The sequence below is a fragment of the Microchirus variegatus genome, assembly GCF_963457635.1.
Source record: "Microchirus variegatus genome assembly, chromosome: 2".
Classification (NCBI taxonomy): Eukaryota; Metazoa; Chordata; class Actinopteri; order Pleuronectiformes; family Soleidae; genus Microchirus; species Microchirus variegatus.
In genome coordinates, this window is record NC_139803.1 from 4,978,219 (window position 1) to 5,001,388 (window position 23,170).

General features: G+C 43.0%; 3 protein-coding genes across 3 annotated transcripts; 1 reads left to right on the forward strand and 2 right to left on the reverse strand.

The window, feature by feature from the left end:
- Positions 1-6,975, reverse strand: LOC310944626 (complement factor B-like; the record flags this gene model as incomplete). Its single annotated transcript, XM_083910431.1, has 17 exons — positions 1-177; positions 394-443; positions 531-660; positions 745-845; positions 1,553-1,629; positions 1,705-1,843; positions 1,923-2,052; positions 2,236-2,342; positions 2,793-2,927; positions 3,035-3,145; positions 3,227-3,351; positions 3,438-3,586; positions 4,170-4,309; positions 4,405-4,491; positions 6,220-6,396; positions 6,468-6,653; positions 6,729-6,975. The coding sequence occupies 17 exons, from the start codon at positions 6,973-6,975 to the stop codon at positions 1-3; spliced, it is 2,268 nt and encodes a 755-aa protein (XP_083766557.1).
- Positions 6,976-8,905: 1,930 nt separating this feature from the next.
- On the forward strand, positions 8,906-14,927 carry chek1 (checkpoint kinase 1; the record flags this gene model as incomplete). Its single annotated transcript, XM_083908976.1, has 13 exons — positions 8,906-8,970; positions 10,505-10,619; positions 10,710-10,818; positions 11,769-11,833; positions 11,914-11,983; positions 12,064-12,252; positions 13,050-13,154; positions 13,239-13,322; positions 13,393-13,468; positions 13,558-13,726; positions 13,814-13,945; positions 14,112-14,213; positions 14,832-14,927. The coding sequence occupies 13 exons, from the start codon at positions 8,906-8,908 to the stop codon at positions 14,925-14,927; spliced, it is 1,377 nt and encodes a 458-aa protein (XP_083765102.1).
- A 616-nt stretch (positions 14,928-15,543) lies between these two features.
- vsig10l2 (V-set and immunoglobulin domain containing 10 like 2) lies at positions 15,544-22,978 on the reverse strand (the record flags this gene model as incomplete). The annotated part of the gene is made up of 11 exons (XM_083908951.1): positions 22,639-22,978; positions 20,873-21,148; positions 20,509-20,784; positions 19,008-19,274; positions 18,670-18,927; positions 18,297-18,587; positions 17,827-18,219; positions 16,490-16,612; positions 16,355-16,379; positions 16,035-16,135; positions 15,544-15,683 (listed from the first exon to the last, which is right to left on the reverse strand). The coding sequence occupies exons 2-11, from the start codon at positions 21,120-21,122 to the stop codon at positions 15,544-15,546; spliced, it is 2,124 nt and encodes a 707-aa protein (XP_083765077.1). The 5' UTR covers positions 21,123-21,148; positions 22,639-22,978.
- Between the last annotated feature and the right edge of the window lie 192 nt (positions 22,979-23,170).

Here is a 23,170-nt window from a genome sequence, read left to right on the forward strand (position 1 = left end):
TTAGTTTGCCAGAAACTGCAGCGGAGCGTAATCGTCCTGGTCGTCTTTTCCCAGGATGGATTTGAGGAAAGGGACGACTCTGAAGAGGTTGAGGTGGAAATCTCTGGAGTTTTCCTGCGATTCAACCAGACCTCCACCTTCACACAGATTGGTGGTTCCCCAGCTGACCACAGCCACCTGTGTGTGTGTGTGTGTGTGTGTGTGTGTGTGTGTGTGTGTGTGTGTGTGTGTGTGTGTGTGTGTGTGTGTGTGTGTGTGTGTGTGTGTGTGTGTGTGTGTGTGTGTGTGTGTGTGTGTGTGTGTGTGTGTGAGAGAGAGAGAGGGGACACCACGTTTACACACTGATGATACAACAGAGCACACGCACACACACACACACACACACGTGTTCACCTGTATCGTGCGATGCTCAAAGTTCTTAAACACAGCTCCTCCAGAATCACCTGAAACACAGCAGCGATAAGAAAGATGACTGACGTGTGTGTGTGGGGGTGTGTGTGTGTGTGTGTGTGTCTGCATACATGCAGTACCTTTGCATGCGATGTGATCTCTGTGTGTTTCAGTACCACCAGTGCACAGGAAGTTGTCAGTCACAGCAGTCTTTGGTTTGTCTGTGGTGATTCCCTCCGCCTCAAGCGCATGTAGGATGCAGCGGTCTCTCTGTCATGGAGAGTTTGTGTTGTTGATACATGTATATGTATATGTATATAGATACATATCTATCAGGGGTAACGTAAAACTCACGCTTTCCCCGAGCTTGGCGTGGACGTCTTTCTCTTTCATCCCGTCTTTGTCCTTGGTCAGGAAACTTAGGCTTTCAATATGAGTCTTGAACAAAAGCTGTTCTGTTTGAAGAGAACACAAACATACCATGACTTACACTTAGGCAAAAAGCTTGATGTTACGATCTGATCTGATCTAACGGAGTCATTTATTTCAGTCTAAATATGATTTTATAATTGATTTGTTTGATTTTCTACAGCAGGGGTGTCAAACCATTTTCTCGGCATAATGGTTACCCTCAAAGGGCCAAGATGTAACTGTCATACAGAATAAATGTAACTAAATGTAACCAAATATAATGTCAAATAAAGGTAACTACTCCGTAACATATTGCTAAATAACTTTCTGTATTTATTACTTATTCAAGTTACAAATATGATGCATTATAGATGTAACCTGGTCCGCAATGGTGATGCCACTTTGCGGGTAACACAATCGCTGTGCATTGTGGGAAATGTAGTTCATGGTCAACACAAGCCTTAACCTATTTTAGCACAGATTTTTAAGACCAATTAATATGATCAAATGAGGTGGCCACATCTGGCCCCCGGGCCTTGAGTTTGACATGTGTTCTACACCCTGGTTAATACAGTAGAACAGTATTTATAATTTCTCCTCAAAGTCCCATCAGAGGACGCTCACGTACCACTGGTGGTACACCTGCCACGGTTTGAGAACCATGGGTCTAATGGAATATGCATCGTCCCTTTTAATGTGAACGCACCTAAGTTAGTGAGTTAGTTGGTTAGTGAGTTAGTTAGAGAGTTACCTTGTTGTTTGCAGGTGGATTCACCCACCAGCTGAAGAGCAGCACTGGTACTCTGGGTGCAGGGTATGCAAATGGGCCTGATAGAGATAAACAAAAGGGAATAAAGTGACGTGTGATTTGACATGTTTAGAGAGTAGAAAGTCTGTTGTTACCTGACAGAGGTGGAGATCCGAACGTCTTCCTCCAGCTGAATGAGAGCCACGTCATAGTCGTAGAACTCCCTCACTCCTTCAGCTATCTTTGCGTTCACGTCGTATTGTGGATGGACATAAAAGGTTTTGACTTTTTTCACTGCAAAGCAAACACAGTCAAACGTGAGCCGATCAGAGGAGACGTGAGTCATACCTCAGAGATGATATTTGATGGCGACCTCGGCCGAACCCATCGTCGATCTCCACCGTCACGTGTTCAGGTAAATCTCCAAACGTGAAGCAGTGAGCTGCCGTCAGGATGAACTTGGAGGTCACCAGAGAACCCAGGCATTTCTTTGTCTTTTCATTCTTCACGTTTCAAAGAGAAATGAAGAAAACACACACTCGTACATCTCAATCCTCCAGATAATATCATCATCATTCAGATTCACTTTGTTAACGTGCAGCGTTGGAACACATGGAGCTGCGCGCTGCAGGAACAGCAGCAGCTCCTGGACAATCACATTTGTGAGGCATGAAATCATGGCTCACCTGGACCACGATGTACGCCCACCAGGGATGTATTTTCCTCCTGTCTTTCTTCAGATGTGTGTCGTAGTCTCGATGAAGACCACAGAGACCTTTGACCTCCTCTTCATCTGCAATAAGAAAACATGTCATCACCAGGCAGACGCGAGTTAGCGTCTTTAATTTAGTGAATTTCATCTCTTACAGGTCGCCCCAGGCTCTTAGCGTCTAAACTTTGTTTGCGTAACTCTTCTTGCTGTAAACATTGTGTGTGTTTTTAATGCTCCATTTTGTTGATGGAGATGAATGTGATGCTGCTGTAGTAGTATAATAAGCGTGTTATTCATCATCTCTGGTGCCGCGCAGCCATGAATCACTGAGAAACAACATTAGATCCGTCTGCTCTCAAGCACTTAAGGAAACAAGAGAGGCTCGTTTTGTCGTCCACTTATGATCCTTCATGTCAAACTGCAGCGCAGAGATCGATGCGTGCTGGGGTAAATATTGGCCTGAAAACAGGTTACACAAATGTGTTCGCTGGTTCATTTCCACCTCTGACCTCACCCTCGCAGATGCCTTACCGATGATTTCATCAAACGTCTCGCTCAGGTTCGTAATGTTCATCAGTCGGAAATAATGTTGTCCATCGGTGCCGGCGGTGAGAAGCTGCAGATCAGAGTCAAAGATTTCTTTTCCGATGGCAAAGACATAAATGTCTGCAACCGAAGAGAAGAGGCTTTATGGAGGCATGAGGACAGGACCATAAGAGGAGTTCATCCTTAAATTAAACGTCAAAAATCTGTCCATTTCAACTCAAACTCACCAAGATGATCTTCTTGTGGGTTATTCTGTTGGTCGTTGCTGTGATTCATGTAAACCATGTTCTTGATCTTCTGCACAGTTGGTTCTGGTGAGCCGCCCATGTTATAAGCACCTGTGACCACAGAAGAAGCATTTATCTCATCACGTTCATCACAGTCACTTTGGTCACGTGTTTGTTTCCTTCTATTTTTACCGTCTGTAAAAATGATGAGGACGTGACGATGCTCCTTAAATCCCTCTCCAGAGCGCTGCTTGATGATCGCGATTCTCTCCAAGAAGGTCTCAAAGACTCGACTCAGGTCTGTCCCTGCAGTGTCTCTGGCTTCAAACACACAACATCATCATCATCATCATCATTATTATTATTATTATTATTAAACCACACTCTGAAACGTCTGTTTCACTCACTGCCAACTTTGAATTTGGCCAGTTCATCTTTGACTGTGTGCAGAGAAACTCTGCCGTCCATGAAATCCAGAATGGTCACCACTGGATAAATGTCAGCGGAGAAGAAGAGGATGTCGTAGTTTGGAGTCACGCTGAATGATGAAATCTGTGGACACATATTATATCACATATATATATATATATATATAATACAAGAGACAGTATTTTGTTAATGCAACGCCTTCTCCTGGAGCAAACTGCTTATGCTTGTTATTTTAGCAGAGTCATTGATTCATCGATCAGCACAAATGTAGAACGTGACGGTGAGCGTTGACCGCGAGCCAAGCGTCTCCTGCCAACGAGCATCAATCCACGCTATGATGGGTAATTCATAATGAAATGTAATTCTAATGGCTGTTACACTGGCAGCCAAAAGAGAGGAGATGATGTTTGTACGTCGTCAAACAACACGGTTGAAATACTCCATATGTCAGCTCACGCACACAAATTACACCAGCTCAGAGTTCTCTTCACGGCAGTCGAGTTTCAAACAAAGTGTCTGGAATACGTCGTACGTATATAAACAGAGTGTGTTTCTGACCATTTAACATTAAAACATCAATACCGACAGAAATAACCTGATGCTTGTTCATGACAGCAGCTTTTCTTACAGGGAAAGACACATTTCAAAATAAAAGCTGACCATTGTTTCTGACGATTGATTGTTGGACGTTATATTTCATAGTAACCTTTGTGATGAGTTTAGCGATGGCGTCTTTGGCTGCGTTGATGTGTTTTGCTTCTATACTCTCAGAGATGTCCAAGGCGATGTAGATGTTTAAGATCCCGTTTTTGGAGATCCTGATTTTCCTCTCCCCCTGTGTGTCGTCTGAGCAACAGGAACAACATGACGAATAAAAGCATTTCTAATGATAATAATAATGATAATAACGATGATCTCAACACTCTGACTGAGTTCCTTACCGAGCGACTCTAAAGTGGTGAGCGTTTCTTTCATTGCGCTTCCAAACGCTGCAGAGACTTCCAGAGGAGTGTCGTAGGTGTGTTTGTCTGGAAGAACAACATTAAACAACACAACAGTCTTTGTGTGTAAAAATTATTATTCTTCACCAACACTCCTATAGCTCATGATCTGTGATCACTTCCTAACACGAGGCTCAAACCCAAAAGCAGATCTTATATAAATCATACTTGCCTTCATAGACGTCATTATCTTTGGTTTAAGTGCTTTTATAAACTTTTTACATTTAGTTTTATATTTTTATCTTCTTCTTCTTCTTATGATTATTATTGTTGTTCTTTGACTGTACTTCACAATAACACTGTCTCTACTTCCTGTTCTTCACAATAACACTGTCTCTACTTCCTGTTCTTCACAATAACACTGTCTCTACTTCCTGTACTTCACAATAACAGTCTCTACTTTCTGTACCTCACAATAACACTGTCTCTACTTCCTGTACCTCACAATAACACTGTCTCTACTTCCTGTACTTCACAATAACACTGTCTCTACTTTCTGTACCTCACAATAACACTGTCTCTACTTCCTGTTCTTCACAATAACACTGTCTCTACTTCCTGTACTTCACAATAACACTGTCTCTACTTCCTGTTCTTCACAATAACACTGTCTCTACTTCCTGTATCTCACAATAACACTGTCTCTACTTCCTGTACCTCACAATAACACTGTTTCTACTTCCTGTTCTTCACAATAACACTGTCTCTACTTCCTGTACCTCACAATTACACTGTCTCTACTTCCTGTACCTCACAAGAACACCGTCTCTACTTCCTGTACCTCACAATAACACTGTCTCTACTTCCTGTACTTCACAATAACACCGTCTCTACTTCCTGTACTTCACAATAACACTGTTATTACTTCCTGTACCTCACAATAACACCGTCTCTACTTCCTGTACTTCACAATAACACCGTCTCTACTTCCTGTTCTTCACAATAACACTGTCTCTACTTCCTGTACTTCACAATAACACTGTCTCTACTTCCTGTTCTTCACAATAACACTGTCTCTACTTCCTGTATCTCACAATAACACTGTCTCTACTTCCTGTACCTCACAATAACACTGTTTCTACTTCCTGTTCTTCACAATAACACTGTCTCTACTTCCTGTACCTCACAATTACACTGTCTCTACTTCCTGTACCTCACAAGAACACCGTCTCTACTTCCTGTACCTCACAATAACACTGTCTCTACTTCCTGTACTTCACAATAACACCGTCTCTACTTCCTGTACTTCACAATAACACTGTTATTACTTCCTGTACCTCACAATAACACCGTCTCTACTTCCTGTACTTCACAATAACACCGTCTCTACTTCCTGTTCTTCACAATAACACATTTCTCTACTTCCTGTACCTCACAATAACACTGTCTCTACCTCCTGTACTTCACAATAACACTGTCTCTACCTCCTGTACTTCACAATAACACTGTCTCTACTTCGTGTACCTCACAATAACACTGTCTCTGAGCCTGGTTCAGGACTGGTCCTGAACTCCGATCATCAGATCAATCCTCAAACATACAAACAGACTAAAAACACCTGATAATCTCTGTAATCTCACTCTGAGATGACCTCATGTCTATGCTGCTCAACAATAATCTGTGCTTGTCCACTTGTGTTTATTTCTTAATTGAGTTTTTCTGCTGTTCTTTTATTTTATTTAAATGAGCATTCTTTGTTTTAATGCATCCCTTTAAGAGCTTTTAAATGTAATGAGACTAAAGTGAATGTCTTACAGTAACACGCTGGCTCTTTGCCCGTCCACTGGCCGTTCTCCTGACACACTCTCTCCTTGGGGCCAACCAGAAACAGGTTGCCGATGCACGAGTATTCGACTTTGTCGTCAATCCCAAATATGTTCCCCGTCCTCGAGGCTCCGGCTGGAATCCCGGGATCGGCGCAGTTATGTCCAGCTGTGGGCACAAGAGATGAGTGCAGCAGCAGAACAGGCGAGGACAGATGAGGACAGAGTTCAGGGACTTACAGTCACGACTGCAGATGGGAGTGGAGCCGCTCCATTTGCCGTTCTGGAGACACACTCGTCTGCTGGAGCCTCGCATGATGAATCCAGAGTAACACTCGTATCTGGTCTCATTGTCCAGGAAGTATCTCTCCTGAGGAGGGAACACGTTCCCGTTCTCCAGGACGTTTGGGTCTGGACATTCAGTGACTGCAAAACAAAGCCAGCCTCCACTCAGTTATCATGTGGAGGATGAAGACAATCATCACCATCACCATCACTCACTCTTGCATCTCTGTTGATAACGAGAAGACTTTCTGGGTTTGGGTTCCCAGGAGCCGTTGGCCTGACACACTCGGGTTAGATGAGGAAAAGCATAATGTCCTGTAGGACAGTGGTAAATCAACATGCTGCCTCTGAGCAGCTGCTTGGTCGTGGTGTAATGACCTCCTGATATTTGGATGTCTTCCTCTGTGCAGTCACACCAAACCTCACAACCTGGAGAACAGAAGCACCACAGGAAGAAAGACATTGTTGTTATAACAAGTGAAGAAGTGACAAAACTCCGCTACCTCAGATTAAAGATTAAATAAACTCACACCAATTATTATTATCAATATATAAAATACAGTGAATATAAATACATGGACATTATTTTCCTTAAAATCCAAAATAACAGATAAAAACCATGCGTTTATAATGTGATGTTATGATGTATTCGTGTTATATTCCAAGTCAAAGCTGAGCTCTCACCCAAACAGAGGAGACACAAGAGGACAGAAAACCACGTCCAGTGGACAGAAAATCCCATGACAACGACGATGAGGAGGATGATGAGACAAAAGTTTTAAAAGTGGCTGCGTTTGACTTCAGCTCAACATTTATTTCAGAATTAACAGCAACGACCAGAGAGAGAGAGAGGGAGGGACAGAGGACAAACAGAGAATCATTAACTTCATGACAAATACAGGACAATCAATATGTCACAGAAAAGACACACAATTCTTCTCAGAATCACTAAATGAATGTCGACGTGTGATTTCAGATGTGACAACATTCCAATAATAAAGAAGGTTTTCTTGAATCTTAAAAAGAATCAGGGCAAACGTGAGTGTGTTTCCTGCTCTCAGACTTGAACTGAACTCATGAACATTAAGTGGACAGACACAGTTTGATGTGTGTTCATCCAACATTTCCCGTCATGTGTACACATACGTCACGTGACCGTGAAACAACAAAGTGGTTGTGAAACCACGACAAAGTGCAAACATTTGTCTCATCATTTCCCAAAAGTCCAGAGACAACATCGACCATCACTTATTGACACGTTTATTCATCTATTGATTGTATATTCTAGTAACTTTGGACTTTTCATTCTTCCCGGATTATTTGGTCAGTTATTTATGTGAAAATAAATGCTTACTCAGAATAGGATTATTATGAATATAATTATATAAAGTGAAGATCAGGCCAGCACAGTTAAGTTTTAATTTTTTAAGTTTTTTTTTTTTTTTTACAAAAAACGACTCTGTGTGTTGTGTGTCATGAATCATTCATTATGTTTGTTGTATTCATCATAATAAAAAAGCATCTGTTCCATTGTAAACATTGTGTATTGTGTGTGAGCACATTGTGACACAGATTCACGAGCTACCATCTCCTGGCCTCTAGCGCCATCTTGTGGAACAACCACATCATCACTGATGAGAAGTCAGCGTCTGTAAAAATAAATAGATAAAATAATCATAATAATCATAATAATAATTCAAAAAAACATTTTTGGGCTGTTTGTTTCTTCTTTTTGGGGACAACAAATATGTGTTACACAGCCGGAGGATCGTGTCTTTGAAATTACCCAGTACAAACTTATGGATATTCTTATTCTTTTGGATTTTTCACCCTCCTAAATTGTACACACTTGACAACTCCTAGTTTATAAACAGTTTATATCAAAAGTGACAGAGTTTAAAAGCCCCTCAGCTACAAATCTTTGAAAAGTTTGCGAAGCTTTTCCTGGACTCGACGCTGCGGTACAGACCTGTGTCCAACAGGGGGCGATAATGCCGCTGCCGCGACCCTCGGCGACGTGGGAGAACAGGAAGTGACGACACTGTCGGGAAGTTGTCAACAGGCAAACAAAACGACGCGCCAAATGTGAGGCGGAGTAAAAATGCGAGTCACAGTTACAGCATAAGAAGAAGAAGAAGAAGAAGAGTAAAGTTTAGTTTTATGATAAAGTTTATCCGAGCTTTGAGAACAGCTTTATAAAAAACGGCCGCGCTCACCGGAAACGCTGCAGGTAAACTACGAGTGTGTGTGACAGTAAATGACGTCAGTGAATAACTGGCAGATGACATGGTGAATGTTGACAGGACGATGAGCGTTAGGTGAAGTAAAAGAGACGATGTATAATAGTAATGTATAATAGTAAAAGTGGATATGAACGTGTGTTTGTTTGTAGCATGGCGGTGCCGTTTGTTCAGGACTGGGACCTGGTTCAGACTCTGGGAGAAGGAGCCTACGGAGAGTAAGAAGCCGTTATTTACACTATATTTACACTGTATTTACTGCCTCTGTATTTGACCAATGATGAAACATCGTTGGCAAATGAGCAGCATTGACTTTTGTCACTCACTCTCCCACACCAAAGTCCACAGAGAACATTATGTGTTTTAAGCTCACCGCTGGTCCTCTGCTGCCTCGTGTGGTCAGGTTGTGTCACTGAGGTCTAGAGTTGCAACTAACGATTATTTTCATAATCGATTAATCTGTCCAATCCAATCAATCCAATCCACTTTACATAACAAACAAACAAACTGTTTCCAAAGTGCTGCACAATAGGTAAAACAGAGATAAAAATAAAAACAGAAATAAAATAGAAAATGTGAGACAACAAAACAAATACAGTCACATAAAAACACATTAAAACACATAAAATCAACGCTCTACGTAGTGTTAAAAGCCAAAGAAAAGAGGTGGGTTTTAAGAAGAATTTTAAAATGGGACAAAGAAGTGGCCTTTCTAATATGTCATGTCGTTTGTTTTCCCAATGAATCGTTGGTCCATAAAATGTAAAAAAAAAAGTTGATCAGTGTTTGTCAAACCTGTAAATGACGATGTTCTTGAACCAGAATGATTCAGTTTGAATGATTCCTTTGTCACGTGGAGCAAGGAAACTAAAGAAAATACAGCTTCTTATACATTTAAGAAGCTGAAACATTCAGAAATCTTGTTTTAATCATAAAAAAAGCTTCAAACCGATTATCGATTATCAAAATAGTTGGCAATTAATTCAGTAATCGATTAATAATCGATTCAGCTCTACTGAGGTCAATCGAAATAAAGGATTTCCAGCACCAAAATCACAACATAACACTTTTAACACAAGTTACAAGTGTCATGTAACTTGTAACTTAAAGGTGAAGTAAGTAGTTTATAGTGCCATCTAGAGGAGAGGCTGAAATTTACAACAAAGAACTGTTCCTCTGCTCACCCCCTCCCTTCCCTGAGCGCTACGGTATCCTCAGCTGGTCAAATGTCGTCCTCGTCGTCTTTCTCCGTGTCAGCAGATGAGGTTCGTGAGGCGAGGGAGAGGGCGAGCTACCGCGGCCGTAGCAGACGAAGCGGAGAGAGTGGAGGCGGGACTTCCGCTACAAGTAAAGCGACGCTTGATTTTTTCTCTCGCGTTTGTCCTTACAGGCTCCGGTAGAAACATGGCGTCTCGCTGCTAACAGTGGCAATGCAACCGCGGCCCGCGACCATGTTATTTTACATGACTTTTTGAAACACTACGAAAATGAAACAAAAACTATTATACAGCGACTAGACAATGCAGGAGCACATAATATGTTTAAAAAAGTGGATTTTGGGTCATATAAACCCATAAATACTACACAGTGTCCCTTTAACACAAAATCACTGATGTTCTCACTCTGGACTCTGGTGTGGACAGAGCACAGTTTACAAACCTGGCTAATGAAGAAGAAAAGTGGCATAAAGATATCCTCAATGTAAACAGGTTTAGATGATTGTTGATGATGTGTGTTTCTTGTTCTCCTCAGAGTACGCCTGCTGGTGAACAAGCAGACGGAGGAGGCCGTCGCAGTCAAGGTCATCGACACGTCTCAGTCCAAAGAGTGTGCTGAAAATGTTAAAAAGGAAGTGTGCGTCCATAAGGTGCGTCTTCAACATGACTCTCATCGTGACTCACTCTACACAAGCTTCTTTTAAAGTTTCTTTCTTATACCATTCACTGCCGTTTTCCAGGTGCTCAACCACGCCAACATTGTGCGTTTCTTTGGCCATCGGAAGGAAGGGCCGACGGTGTACCTGTTCCTGGAGTACTGCACCGGAGGAGAGCTCTTTGACAGAATAGGTGAGAGACTGATGCAGGTTCCTGCACGGTCATACGATAAGAGAGTCCTTTATTCGTCCGGCAGTGGGGAAATTTACAGCGTTACAGCAGCAAGACCGTAAAGATAAGGATTATTAATAATAACCATGGATTAGAAAGAGAATAACGTTAAGACTATACACAATTTACAACTTCCAGAATATATACAGTATGGACTAGATATTGACATTCTAGACAGAGATTGAACATGGGATATTATATGTTTATATTGCGCTATATTTGTTAAAAGGCAGTTTTTGAGCAGAAGGCTGATGCATGGACTCAATCCATCCAGGCCTTTTGGTCAGATTTAAACATGAAATGTGTCCATTTTTGGCCTAAGTTGTTCATTTTCAGGTACTAAATACACAATAATAGACATTTAAAAAATAAATACCTACATATTATCCTTTAAACTTTATAAAAACACTGACTTGTTTCTCCAGTGTTAGATTTCAGAACATAAAAAAAAAAGCATATTTACTGACATTTACAGGGATTATGTCTAATTATATCCGCGAAAAATGCGGATATTATGGAATCGGTCTCCATAATATTCGAGTGTGTATATGAGTTCAGGTATTCTGTGTTCAATATGGAGTTTATATGGATACTTTGAACATGTATAAAGTGTAGTCAGCATTATATCATAATATTTAACAGTTATTTTGTTGAATTTATTAATAATTAATTAAAACAGTTAGTGGCAGGTGCGAGTGTGTATACTTTGGGTATATTGGAAAGTTGAGGATTGGACAAGTTTGCGGATATACCCCTCGCTGTCGGCCCCCGACAGCGCAGGCTAGTTATTGTTTGTTATTGGTAAACCATTTAAAAACCACTGGGGAAACTGTATCTTACAGAAAAGTCATATATCCAGTTGTTTTTGTTCATTCCAATGATTGAATCAATGACGTTTCCTTTGTCTCCAGAACCTGACGTGGGGATGGCAGAGAAAGATGCTCACAGGTTCTTCCAGCAGCTCATAGCAGCAGTGGTGAGTGAATGATGAGAGAGTGATCTGCAGCTGCTACTTTCTGCTCTGAATAATCTCTGGATTAAACTCTGGATTTGCAGGAGTACCTTCACAGTGTTGGCATCACCCACAGAGACATTAAGCCCGAGAACATCCTGCTGGATGACAAAGGTGAAGAAATACAGCTTGTTGAGAGAAAACTGTTGATTTGTGTTTCGTGTGTATATTTAGCTGCTGTTCTTCACCTGCAGATAACCTGAAGCTGTCAGATTTTGGCCTGGCCACCATGTTTCGTTTCAAAGGACGAGAGCGTCTTATGAATCGACTCTGTGGGACGCTTCCCTACGTTGCTCCGGAGCTTCTGGGCCAACTGGAGTACAAAGCTCAGCCTGCAGATATCTGGGCTTGTGGGATCGTCCTCACGGCCATGCTGGCTGGAGGTAAAGCAGATAAATACAGTATCATTCACCTTGATGAAATATCTTCATCTTTGGCAATCTGGGAGTCATATGCTGAATTTCCATAATCCTGTTCTTAAGCTCTTCTTCCCTGTTTCCAGTTTTCAAAACAAATTATTTTTAGACCGATCGTGACATGTAAATCAAATTAAATGGGTTTTAATAATTTGGTACCTAAGAACTCTCAAATGGCACAGATGGTGCCAAACTGTGCCAAACCAGAGAACGCCTGAACATCTGTTCACTAAAACCTCTGTAATTTCAATCTGCTTCACTTCAGCAGCATCAGCCATTGCACAGCTCATGTCCACATGTTGTTACATGACCTCCATGTGTTTTTAAGCTCCTACTGCATATTTTAAAAGTGATATTTGCTTTAAAATTCAATATTTTTTTAGGCGAGAGAAAAAAAATCCTTCATTTTTGTTGTGTTCCATGTGCATTTACTCTGACACAGTGGCATCTGAGTGAATCTCTGTTATCTTTATTTTGATACCAAGATAATCCACAGTTATTCACATAACTGCAGAGATTTACTCTATTTAGTTTGGGCATGTCATTTTCAAGCAGGGACTCCAAACAGAGGGTCAGGGTGGAAGAGGTTAAGTATTGCTGCTCTTTAGTTTTATGTTGTTGCATCTTGTGAAGCTTCTGTGCTCACTCACTCATTATTATCTCTGTCGGCTAACGGCTCATCCTGGTATCAGCGCATGTGTGTATATAGAATGGTGATTTTACTGCTAACACATGACTGTATGTCTTTCTTTTATGACTGTCAGAGTTACCGTGGGATCAGCCCACAGAGAGCTGTCAGGAATATTCAGACTGGGTCCAAAAGAAAACTTATCTACCTCCATGGAAGAAAATACAACCCATGCCTCTGAGTAAGTTCTAAATCATATCAGTTTTTTCTCTCTCATTGATGCTTTATATTGTCATTGTCGCATCAAACCTGTGTTGTTTTTCAGGTTTGTTGTCAAAGTTACTTCTGTCCAGTCCAGACACACGCGTCTCCATCTCAGACATACAGAAAGACCGCTGGTTTACTCAAGGCAAGTTTCACTCTGTGCAAACTCGTCCACTTTAAGTTTAAACAAACTGACTGACGGTGATTCTGTGCAGGTGGAAAACAACCATCGTCGTCAGGAAGGAACAAACTTCTGCGAGCAGATGTGGGACTTAAATCCAGAGCCAACAGGTCGGACCTTTATGTCTTTATTTTCTTGGAATGATTATTGTTATTTTAAATCAAAGTTGTATTTATTTGTCTTACTGCTGACTCCACAGCGATGACCAGATGCAGTTTTCCAGCTCTCAGCCTGACCTCGCAGCCGGTGCCTGGGAAGCCATGCTGTTGATCAGTCAGACCGACGGTCAGGTCAGCTTCTCCCAGCCGACCAAGCCTGAGCACATGCTGCTGGGGAGTCAGCTGCTGGGCACGCCCGGAGCCAGTCAGGTGATGATCTCACCTTCACTGCTTCACATTCTGAAGTCCAGATGTTTCACGTGCTCACCGCCTCTCTCACTCTCACTCCTTGCGCAGTCACCGTGGCAGAGATTAGTGCGCAGGATGACGCGTTTCTTCACTGCCGTGAACGCTGACGCATCGTTATCTGCTCTGAAAGACGTCTGCGACGGCCTCGCGCTCGGCTTCAAACTCAGCTGCACCAAACAGGTACCGCTCTCACTATACTATACATATATATATATATATATATATATATATATATATATATATATATATATATGTATATGTATATGTATATGTTACCTGCGCTCTCCGTAACATATCCGAGCCTGAACCAGAGTTAAAGTTGACTGCAGCGCCCTCTGCTGTGCAGGTGACGCTGAGCACGCTGGACAAGCGCAACAACAAACTCATCTTTAAAGTCCATATGCTGGAGATGAATGACAGAGTGCTGCTGGACTTCAGGCTGTCAAAGGTGAGCTTCAACGTTCACACACCAACACTCCCATCATCTCATCTCACTTTGTGTTTTTGAAGAAGTTAATCACCTTATTTGCATATTATTGAAACTATGTGAAAAGAGCAGTCAGCTGCAGAGGTGAGTGCTTCCACCTCGTCAGGAAACTTCACAATCGGAGGAAATGAAATAACTATTGGATTTGTCGTGGTTGATGTGAAATAGAAAAACATCCCATAATTGGTTAAAGGTGCATTATGTAATAAATCTAAATCAACTGGCCATAAAATCCTCCTAATATGTCACAGAGACTCAGGAATAATGTTCATATAACAAACGGAACTCACCAACAACAACAGTACAGACAAAATATTTGCATTAAAAGAATTATTTTGCAGACTGCAAATCGTGTTTATGTTTTGAAATCATGTTTTGTCATGTGGCGCCACCTACCGATCATTGCAGTCAGTAGAGTCTCAGCTGCCGAGCGACCACGGGGTTGCCAGTTACGTCAGAAAACGAAACCTAAAAGACCTCTGTATTTTTGAATTTGAATGTAGTAACTGTTTTCGGCCACATTCTTACATATGGCACCTTTAAGATCGCAGTCTAAAGACTTCACGTCTGCGTTTCCAGGGCGACGGGCTGGAGTTCAAACGTCTCTTTGTGAAGATCAAACAGAAGCTCGGTGACATCATCAGCACCCAGAAGATTTTACACCCCATCGTATGAGCAGCAGCCGAGGAGAGAGAGAAACTGTAAATATGTCGCTGTTGTTTTAAGTGTGTGTGTGTGTGTGTGTGTGTGTCGTGTGTCAGTAAACACTTTTTCATGTCTGTTGATCGTCGAGTCAGATGAAACCGTTACATCCGACTCCCTTTGTCTAAGCTGTGCCTTCAAAACACTTGAACATGAACTGAACTGTGACGACAGCTGAGCGGACACTGAAGACACTTTTAAAACATCATTAACTGTAGATAAGCAAGTCAGTTCGTGACGGATCGTCTACACGACAGCAGATGTAAGACTTTTTTGATCTGGACAACTTTATTCGTGGTCTGTCGGGAGGAAAAAACACATTTAAATACTTAAAACATCACAGGACGTACGAAATGTTGTGGGTGAAGTCGGCGGCTTTTGGTGGATAGTTTGTGTTGTGATGATGTTTTTATTAACGTGAGACAGTGGTGAATAAACGATTAAAAGACGAGCAGTGTTCACTTCATCTTCTACGATTGATGGGAAATGCACGCCATGAGGGCGATGTATGAAACTGACGGATCGTATAAAAGCGTGTTGATTTCTACAAAGCTTTAAATACAAATGCAAGAATGTCGGCAATGAAGTACTAAGTGGCCTTGACGGTGATGGTGACGTTGACCGCTTCGTCTCCGGCTGGAGGAGGAGCCTGGCTGGAGGGGGATGGGGTGGCACTCATGGGGGAGATGGTGAGGGGTGAGGCAGCGCGAGGTAAAGCCAGGGATGGACCTGGAAAAAGTAGACAAGTGAAGTAAAACCAGTGAAAGTAAGATGATTTGTTTCCTCCTGTATCTACTGTACGACCACGTGACCTGCTCACATGTAAACATGGACTTCTTTATATACGTGTGTGTATATAAGTGGCTTCACCACATGTGTTGGTTTTATGTTTAAAGTCTGTGATCATTTTGGTTTGGAGTGGAACGACGTGACTGTAACATTAGTGAGTGTTCGCGTGTACTTTAGGTCACGCTAAATACTTGACACTTTAACCTGTAGCAGCAGTAGATGATTTACTTTAAAAAATAATCTCAACTTAAGACACTAAAATGTTGATTTTCTATAAAATGTTTATCTTACCTGAGCTCGATGATCCACCGATCTCCTCCATCCCTCCCTCTGAACCTCGCACCACTTCGTCTTCTGGGAAGTTGATGTTCTCTCTCGACTGGCTGTGCTGCCTGCACACACACACACACACACACACACACACACACACACACACACACACACACACACACACACACACACACACACACACACACACACACACACACACACACACACACACACACACACACACACACACACACAGACACAGACACAGACACAGACACACACGCCTTTAATGTCATGTCATCACAGATGATTATCTGTCACTCACATGTCCAGATACTCACGAGCCAAACAGCATGTCATGTAGTCCTGTAGGAGGTGAAAAAACACAACATTAACGCTGTCGTATAAACACACAGTTGTCGTGCAGGTGCTGGTGTTTGTGTGTGTGTGTTTGTGTGTTTGTGCGCAGGACTCACGAGGATTGTTGTTGCGGTTGCGGATGATGAATACGAGCAGCAGCGCCGTGAGCAGAGCTGCGAAGAGCATCCCGCCGATGGCCGCTCCGATGACGGCAGGATACATGTTGGAACGCGGTTCGGCTGCAACACATCACAGTTCCAACACGGGCTTAACACACACACACACACACACAAACTCACACACTCTGTGTGTGTGTGTCTATTTAAAATACTGTGCTATTAAATCCATCTAAATATGATCAGTGAATCTGTTTCAACATAAATGTAATACATTAAAGCAAGACTATGTAAGTTAATGAATGACAAACAAATTCTCACATATAAATGTTGAGATCTGTGTCATTTATTTGAAAGTCCAGATCTAAATGTATGATATGAACTCTTATAGTTTTTACTTTATTTGCAAAAAGCTGCAGGTAATCTGCTAATTTAATGATGGATTAAATCAGGTTTGGGGTTAAACTCAAAACCCAACAGTTCAGTCGGAGCAGGCAGAATGAATTTCAAAATAAACGTATCTGTGTTGGCATGGGACAAAACAGTAAATAAATAAATAAATGGATTTGTGAGTCTGTAAAACAACCCATTAATTTTAACTTGATATTAAGCGGAGTTTGAGGACTCTGGATTAAATCTTTTGATTCATTTGAGCCGTTTTTTGCTCCTCAAGACTTTAAAATGTAAACTGTCAAAGATGGAAGTCATTTAGAAGTCACTTAATTCATTTCGTCATTGATTAACTCATTGATCTGTTGTTGCAGCCTAAATTTAAAATGTGAACGTTGTGTATTTAGATGAAAGTGTGCGAGTTAACTGAGATAACTCAGACTTTAATCTACTTACTCCAGTTAAACTTTTATATTATTACTTTGGATTCAGTGACTGTTGACATGTGAAAGTTACATAGGCTTGCTTTAAAGTAAAGTAAGTTTCCTGATCCACTGACACAGTAAAACAACAATAATTAACACAGAGTCTGGAGCAGAAGAAAGAGCCAGGGTGAGGACAGAGGACAGAAGCTGATGAAGAGGAAGTGAGTGACAGATGTGGAGAGTGTGTGTGTGTCTGTGTGTGTGAGAGTGTGTTCTTGTGTGTGTGAGTCTTTCACCTACATGTGGACAACACAAAAAGAAAAACAAAGAAATGTTAGACTTGTCTTCATTGACTTTGTGTGACATTGTCATCCGTGCCTGTGCGTTGCTCAAAGGCACACAGACTTAAAGTGCAGTGATCGTGGTGCTGACTCAGACTTGTGTGGATGTCCTTTCCTAGAGTCCGTCCATGAAAGGACATCCACTCCACCAGACTCCCTCCCTCCCTCCCCGACTGTGTACCTGGAGTCTTTGCTGCAGACGGGTGTCCGATGGTGCGGTGGTTGACGGGAGTGACTCTGAACTGGTAGGTCATGGTGGGGGTCAGCCTGACCACTGTGTGACCTCTGACCTCTGGGTCCTGGACGAAGTGACGGTACCAGACGGGCGGAGCGATCCTCTCTGTGATCTGTGAGTCGTTGCTGCTGATGCTGCTGCGTCTCCTTCCCGGTCGCTCAGACACCCATTTGTGCTCCAGGATGAAGCCTGTCCAGCCTCCGTGTTCCTCGCCGCGTTCCTCGCCACGTTCCTCGTCGCGTTCCTCGCCGTGGACCTGCCACTCCAGCTCCACCTCGTCACGCCGCCGGCTGTTGTACATCACGGTGATGAGGGTGACGTTGGGTGGCATGGGATGTTCTGACGGAGCAGACAAATGGCTATTTAATAGGTTGATCCTAAATCAGTGCCTCAAACACAACACGTGTATTTCTTACTCTTGACCAGCAGGGTGACGTTGATTTCAGTGGGTCCCACGGCGTTGAAGGTGGTGCACCTGTACTCGCCGCTGTCCTGAGCCTCGTCCGTGTTCCTCACCGTCAGATTGGCCCACGCAGACGTCCGCAGCAGCCTGTATTTGGACGTCTCTCGGATTCCCACGCCCTGGTTGTTGAACCACGTGATCTCAGTGACCGGTAGGTAGTTGTCTCTCAGGTTACAGGTGAGCTGGACGTCGCTGCCTTCGTACACCGACACAACTCTGCGCTGTGTGAGCAGCACGGGGGCCTCTGCAGGAGACCAGTCATCGTGTTAGATCATATATGACCAAGCCGTGTTTGTAGTGACGTGTTTTTGCCACAGTGCACTGACCCAGTGTGAGCTTGCAGGTCTTGGTTTGCTCCAGGAGAGGATGTTTAGCGTGGCAGGTGTACGGTTTCTCACTGCGAGCAGAGCCGTAGCGTAGGACCAGGATGTTGGAGGTTTCCTCTCCAACTTTGCCTTGGCCTCCTGGGCCCTCCCACCACACCAAGGCTTTTGGGGCCCCTCCATCCCAGGAGCAGGACAGCATCAAATACTGACGATTGTTGGTCACGTAGGCTAAACACACCGGCTCTGCAGGGGGAACATCTGGAAGAGGAGGAGGACGAGTAAAAAGAAGAAGAGTAAAAGTAAAATGGAGTCTCTTGCTGTGTGTGTGTGAGTCTCACATGTGCGTGTGCTGCATTGTGTCTCTTGTTTCAGAGCTGGATGTGAGCCTCTGCACGAAAACACGCTGCTGTTGGACGTCAAGCCTTCAGGTGGCAGCCAGGTGGCAGTGTTGGACTCGCCGGCCTCTTCTGGCTCCACGTGTTTCAGGTCTCCGGTCCAGTGGAGGGAGGCTGAGGGGAGACCACCGGGCCACGAGCAGAGCAGCTTCACTGAGGTGTGATTCAGAGCCGGCTGCACAGAACACGACGGGGATCCATCAGGAGGGTCTGTGGACATAAAGACAGCGTAACAACACAGTGATGTGCAGCGTGGGGGGGGGGGGGTCACAGGAGGTCACAAGGGCTGAAGGAAGAGGTCTGATGTCACTCTAGAACAGGGTCACTCGAAGTGAACTTCTAGTCTGGTCAGGAGGGGATTCGCAAAAAATTAAGGGTTTAGAAAGTTTAAGTTTGGTGATTAGAAATGAAAATGATATCTTGATAATCGACCATGATGTTGCAATTAGGATGTCATCACACACCATTTCAACGTAAAAGTGTTTGTTTTGATATATAGTTCAAGACAAAAAAAACTCACATTTATGACGCTGAATTACTACATTATTCGTCAACTATTTTGATAATCGATAATCGGTTTATTAAAGCAAGATTTCTGATTGTTTTAGCTTTTTAAATGTGAATATTTTCTTGGTTTCTTTGCTCCACATAACAAAGAAATCATTAAAACTCAATCATTTTGGTTTGTGACCAAAACAAAGACGTTCGAGAACATCATAATTTCCAGATTTGACAAACACTGATCAACGTTTTTTAACATTAACTGACATTTTATTGACCAAACGATTCATCGATTAATCGATTACGAATATAATCGTTTGTTGCAGCTCTACTGTAAATAACAAAAACAGACAGAAATAAAACAGAATTAAAACATTAAATCAAAATATACATGTCGACAATTGTAATAAAATCACTAGACTATGGACACTAGAGGCTTATATATCATTAAATGTTGAGTTTAATCATTTAAAGTAAGTGTAGGGCCGCAGGACATCGACTGGCGGGCCGCATGTGGCCCCGGGGCCTTGACTTTGAGACCCCTGCTCTAGAATGATGAGAGATGCATGTATATAGACAATGCTCTGACGAGCAAAACCAAACTCAAGAGTTCAATGACAAACACTGGCTGGTTGTCAGGAAGAGCCTGTGTTTGTCATGGCTGTGACATCACAGTGAGTCTGTGACATCACAGCGAGTACCTGACACAGAGTCCCAGCTCCCAGACGTCCAAACAGGTGTGCAGTGCTTCCACACTCTGACTCTGCTGTGTGTGTGCTGTGTATGTGCTGTGAGTTTACAGAGCAGTGAAATATAAGAGTTTACAGAGTCTGAAATAGAAGAGAGGAAGAATGACAGGACAGATGTTTCCTTTGTCTTTGTCAAATGAACCAAAGACAGAAGAACACATGTAAGGACTGAGGAGGTCAGAGGTCAGACTCACAGTAGACAGTCAGGCTGATGGTTTTTCTGGAGCGGGTGTTGAGGTACGTGTTCTGGGCCAAGCAGGCGTATTCTCCGGTGTGCATGCGGAGGATCTTGGTGATGGTGAACTGAGGGCCGGTGTAGACCTGTGAGTTGTTGTAGAACCACACGTACTGACTGACCGGGTTGGACTGAGCCTGACACAGCAAAGACACCGTCTCTCTCTCCAGAGCGGAATAGCCTCGCTCTGTCAGGCTGTACGGGGTCACGTCTATCTGAGGGAGGTCTGGGCCGTCTGAGGACGAACAGTTCACGTCATTTTCACCTCTGTGACTTTTTGTTTTTGTCTTCATCTACTGCAGCAAACATCCCAGAATACTCACAGATGGTGTCCAGCCATAAGCGGTTGGAGGTCTCGGTGTTGACGGGGTTGCTGACAGCACAGCGGTACCAGCCCGTGTGGTTGCGGTTGACGTTGGTCACGTTGATCACGCTGCTGTTTCCCTGGGAGAAGGTGGACACGTTGCCTCGGTGGGTTTCGTGCTGCCACACATACTGGATGGGCCCGGTGCCGTTGTCCAGGTTACAGCGCATCCACATGGTGGACCCTTCCACTGGAGACGCGTCGCTCATCAGGAGGTAAGGTTTACTGACGGGGACTGGGTTCACGGCAAAGACAAATACATTTCCTCTCTTTTAGGTGATGTACGAATGTCCTTGGGTAGTATTGTTATCATTATCATTATTGTTATTGTTATCATTTGTTATTGTTAGCGTGCATAAGTAAGCAGGGGGTTTGATATTCGTTTTCAAAAAACATTTTCTCATTCTGATTGCTGTAGTAGTTGCCAATGGTAGACAGCTACTAACTACTACAGGTACAGTTTTGTTGATATCTGCCATTATGTTGAAACAGCATGAAATTAAATATTTAAAATATTAACCAAAAATCAACAAAAATATATTTTCTCATTCGCCGGCCGATTATATTTCAATTTAAAAGTGGGTTTCTTTGGCTCCGCTACAGCTGCTCAGCTCTGTCTGCAGAGTCACTACTGTGTCTCCAGCATTGTCCCACCCACAGCACCATCTGATTGGTTACACGAAGAGCCACGGTAACAGCCAATCAGCAGCAGTGAAAGCTCTTCATGCATTTTACCTGTAGTAAGTAGCTGCCTACCCTTGGCAATTACTACAGCGAGCAGAATGGGAAAATGTCTATTTGTTGATTGACAAAATGTCTTTCGAAAATGAATATCCAGCAAATATCAAACCTCCTGCTAACTTATGCACGCTGTTATTGTTGGAGCTTCTTGGCCCAACTTGTAAAACCCACCATTACAAACCTGGGAGTGATAATGGACTCTGATCTGAAGCTGGACAGCCAGATCAGGTCCTTTGTCAAATCAAGTGTCTTTCATTTGAGGCAGCTGGCCAAAATAAAGCCAAAATAAAGCCTATTCTCTCGAGGCAACACTTTGAAATGGTGATTCATGCCTTTGTGACCACACGGCTGGATTACTGCAATTCTCTTTATGTGGGGGTTAGCGCGTCCTCCATCACCTGCCTTCAGATGCTACAAAACGCTGCCGTATGTCTTTTAACGTGCACATGCAAGTTTGAGTGCATTTCTCCCATTTTAGCCTCACTCCACTGGCTGCCCATACAATCCAGGATCCATTTTTGAATGATTTTATTTGTTTTTAAATCCCTGAATGGCCTTGTCAGCTGATCAAAACCAAGCAGAAGCTCAGAGGGGATCGTACCTTTGCAGTCGCGGCTCCAAATCTTTGGAATGATCTGCCTTTGAACATTAGACAGGTTTTTAAATCCCTTCTTAAAACCCACCTCTTCTCTTTGGCCTTCAACACTTTGCAAGATGTTTATTGTAAGGCTGTCATTTTTCTTTTCTTGTGTTCTATGGTAATCTATTTTATGTTATTTTATTGTATTTCATTTTTTAGGTTTTAACTCATTATGTGTTTTTTGTACTATGTACAGCACTTTGGTCCACTGGGGTTTGTTTAAAGTGCAAAGTACAATTGGGATTGGATAATTATTATTCCAGACAAAATTCTGTTGTGATTGAGTGAACGAGTGTTTGTCTGTGTGTCCCTGTGATGGACAGGTGCTCTGAACGTGGTCTTACCTCTGACAGTGAGGTGCACGTAGTAGTAGTAGACGACGGGCTCGCTGTCGATGTCATAGAAGGCCTGACAGGTGAAGAGGCCGTGTGCGGACAGAGGCAGCTTCTCGATGCTCACGGCCGCACTCTTTGAGATGATTGACAGGCGACCCAGAGTCTGGGCCAGCTTCTGGATCCTGGGACCTTTGCCCAGGTCGTAAACCACGGCTTTGATGGCCTCTGTGCCGGGTTTGGTGAAGCTCCATATGTACAGGTCTGGTAACGTGGTGCCACACTCCAGGATCACGGCTTTACCCACCACCCCATACACACTGCTGTCTTTATACACCACCTCTCCTTTGTGATTGATCTTCACCACTGAAGACAGAGGACAATCATGTGTGTGTGTGTGTGTGTGTGTAGTAGACGAGCGTGTCATGTGATCTGCTCGTCCTCACTTACAGGATTGATTTCATGATTACGCTCTGACTTTCAGACAAACTGGATTCATCCAATCATTCATTTTATTTTCCTTTCGTCTCATCGTCATCTTATA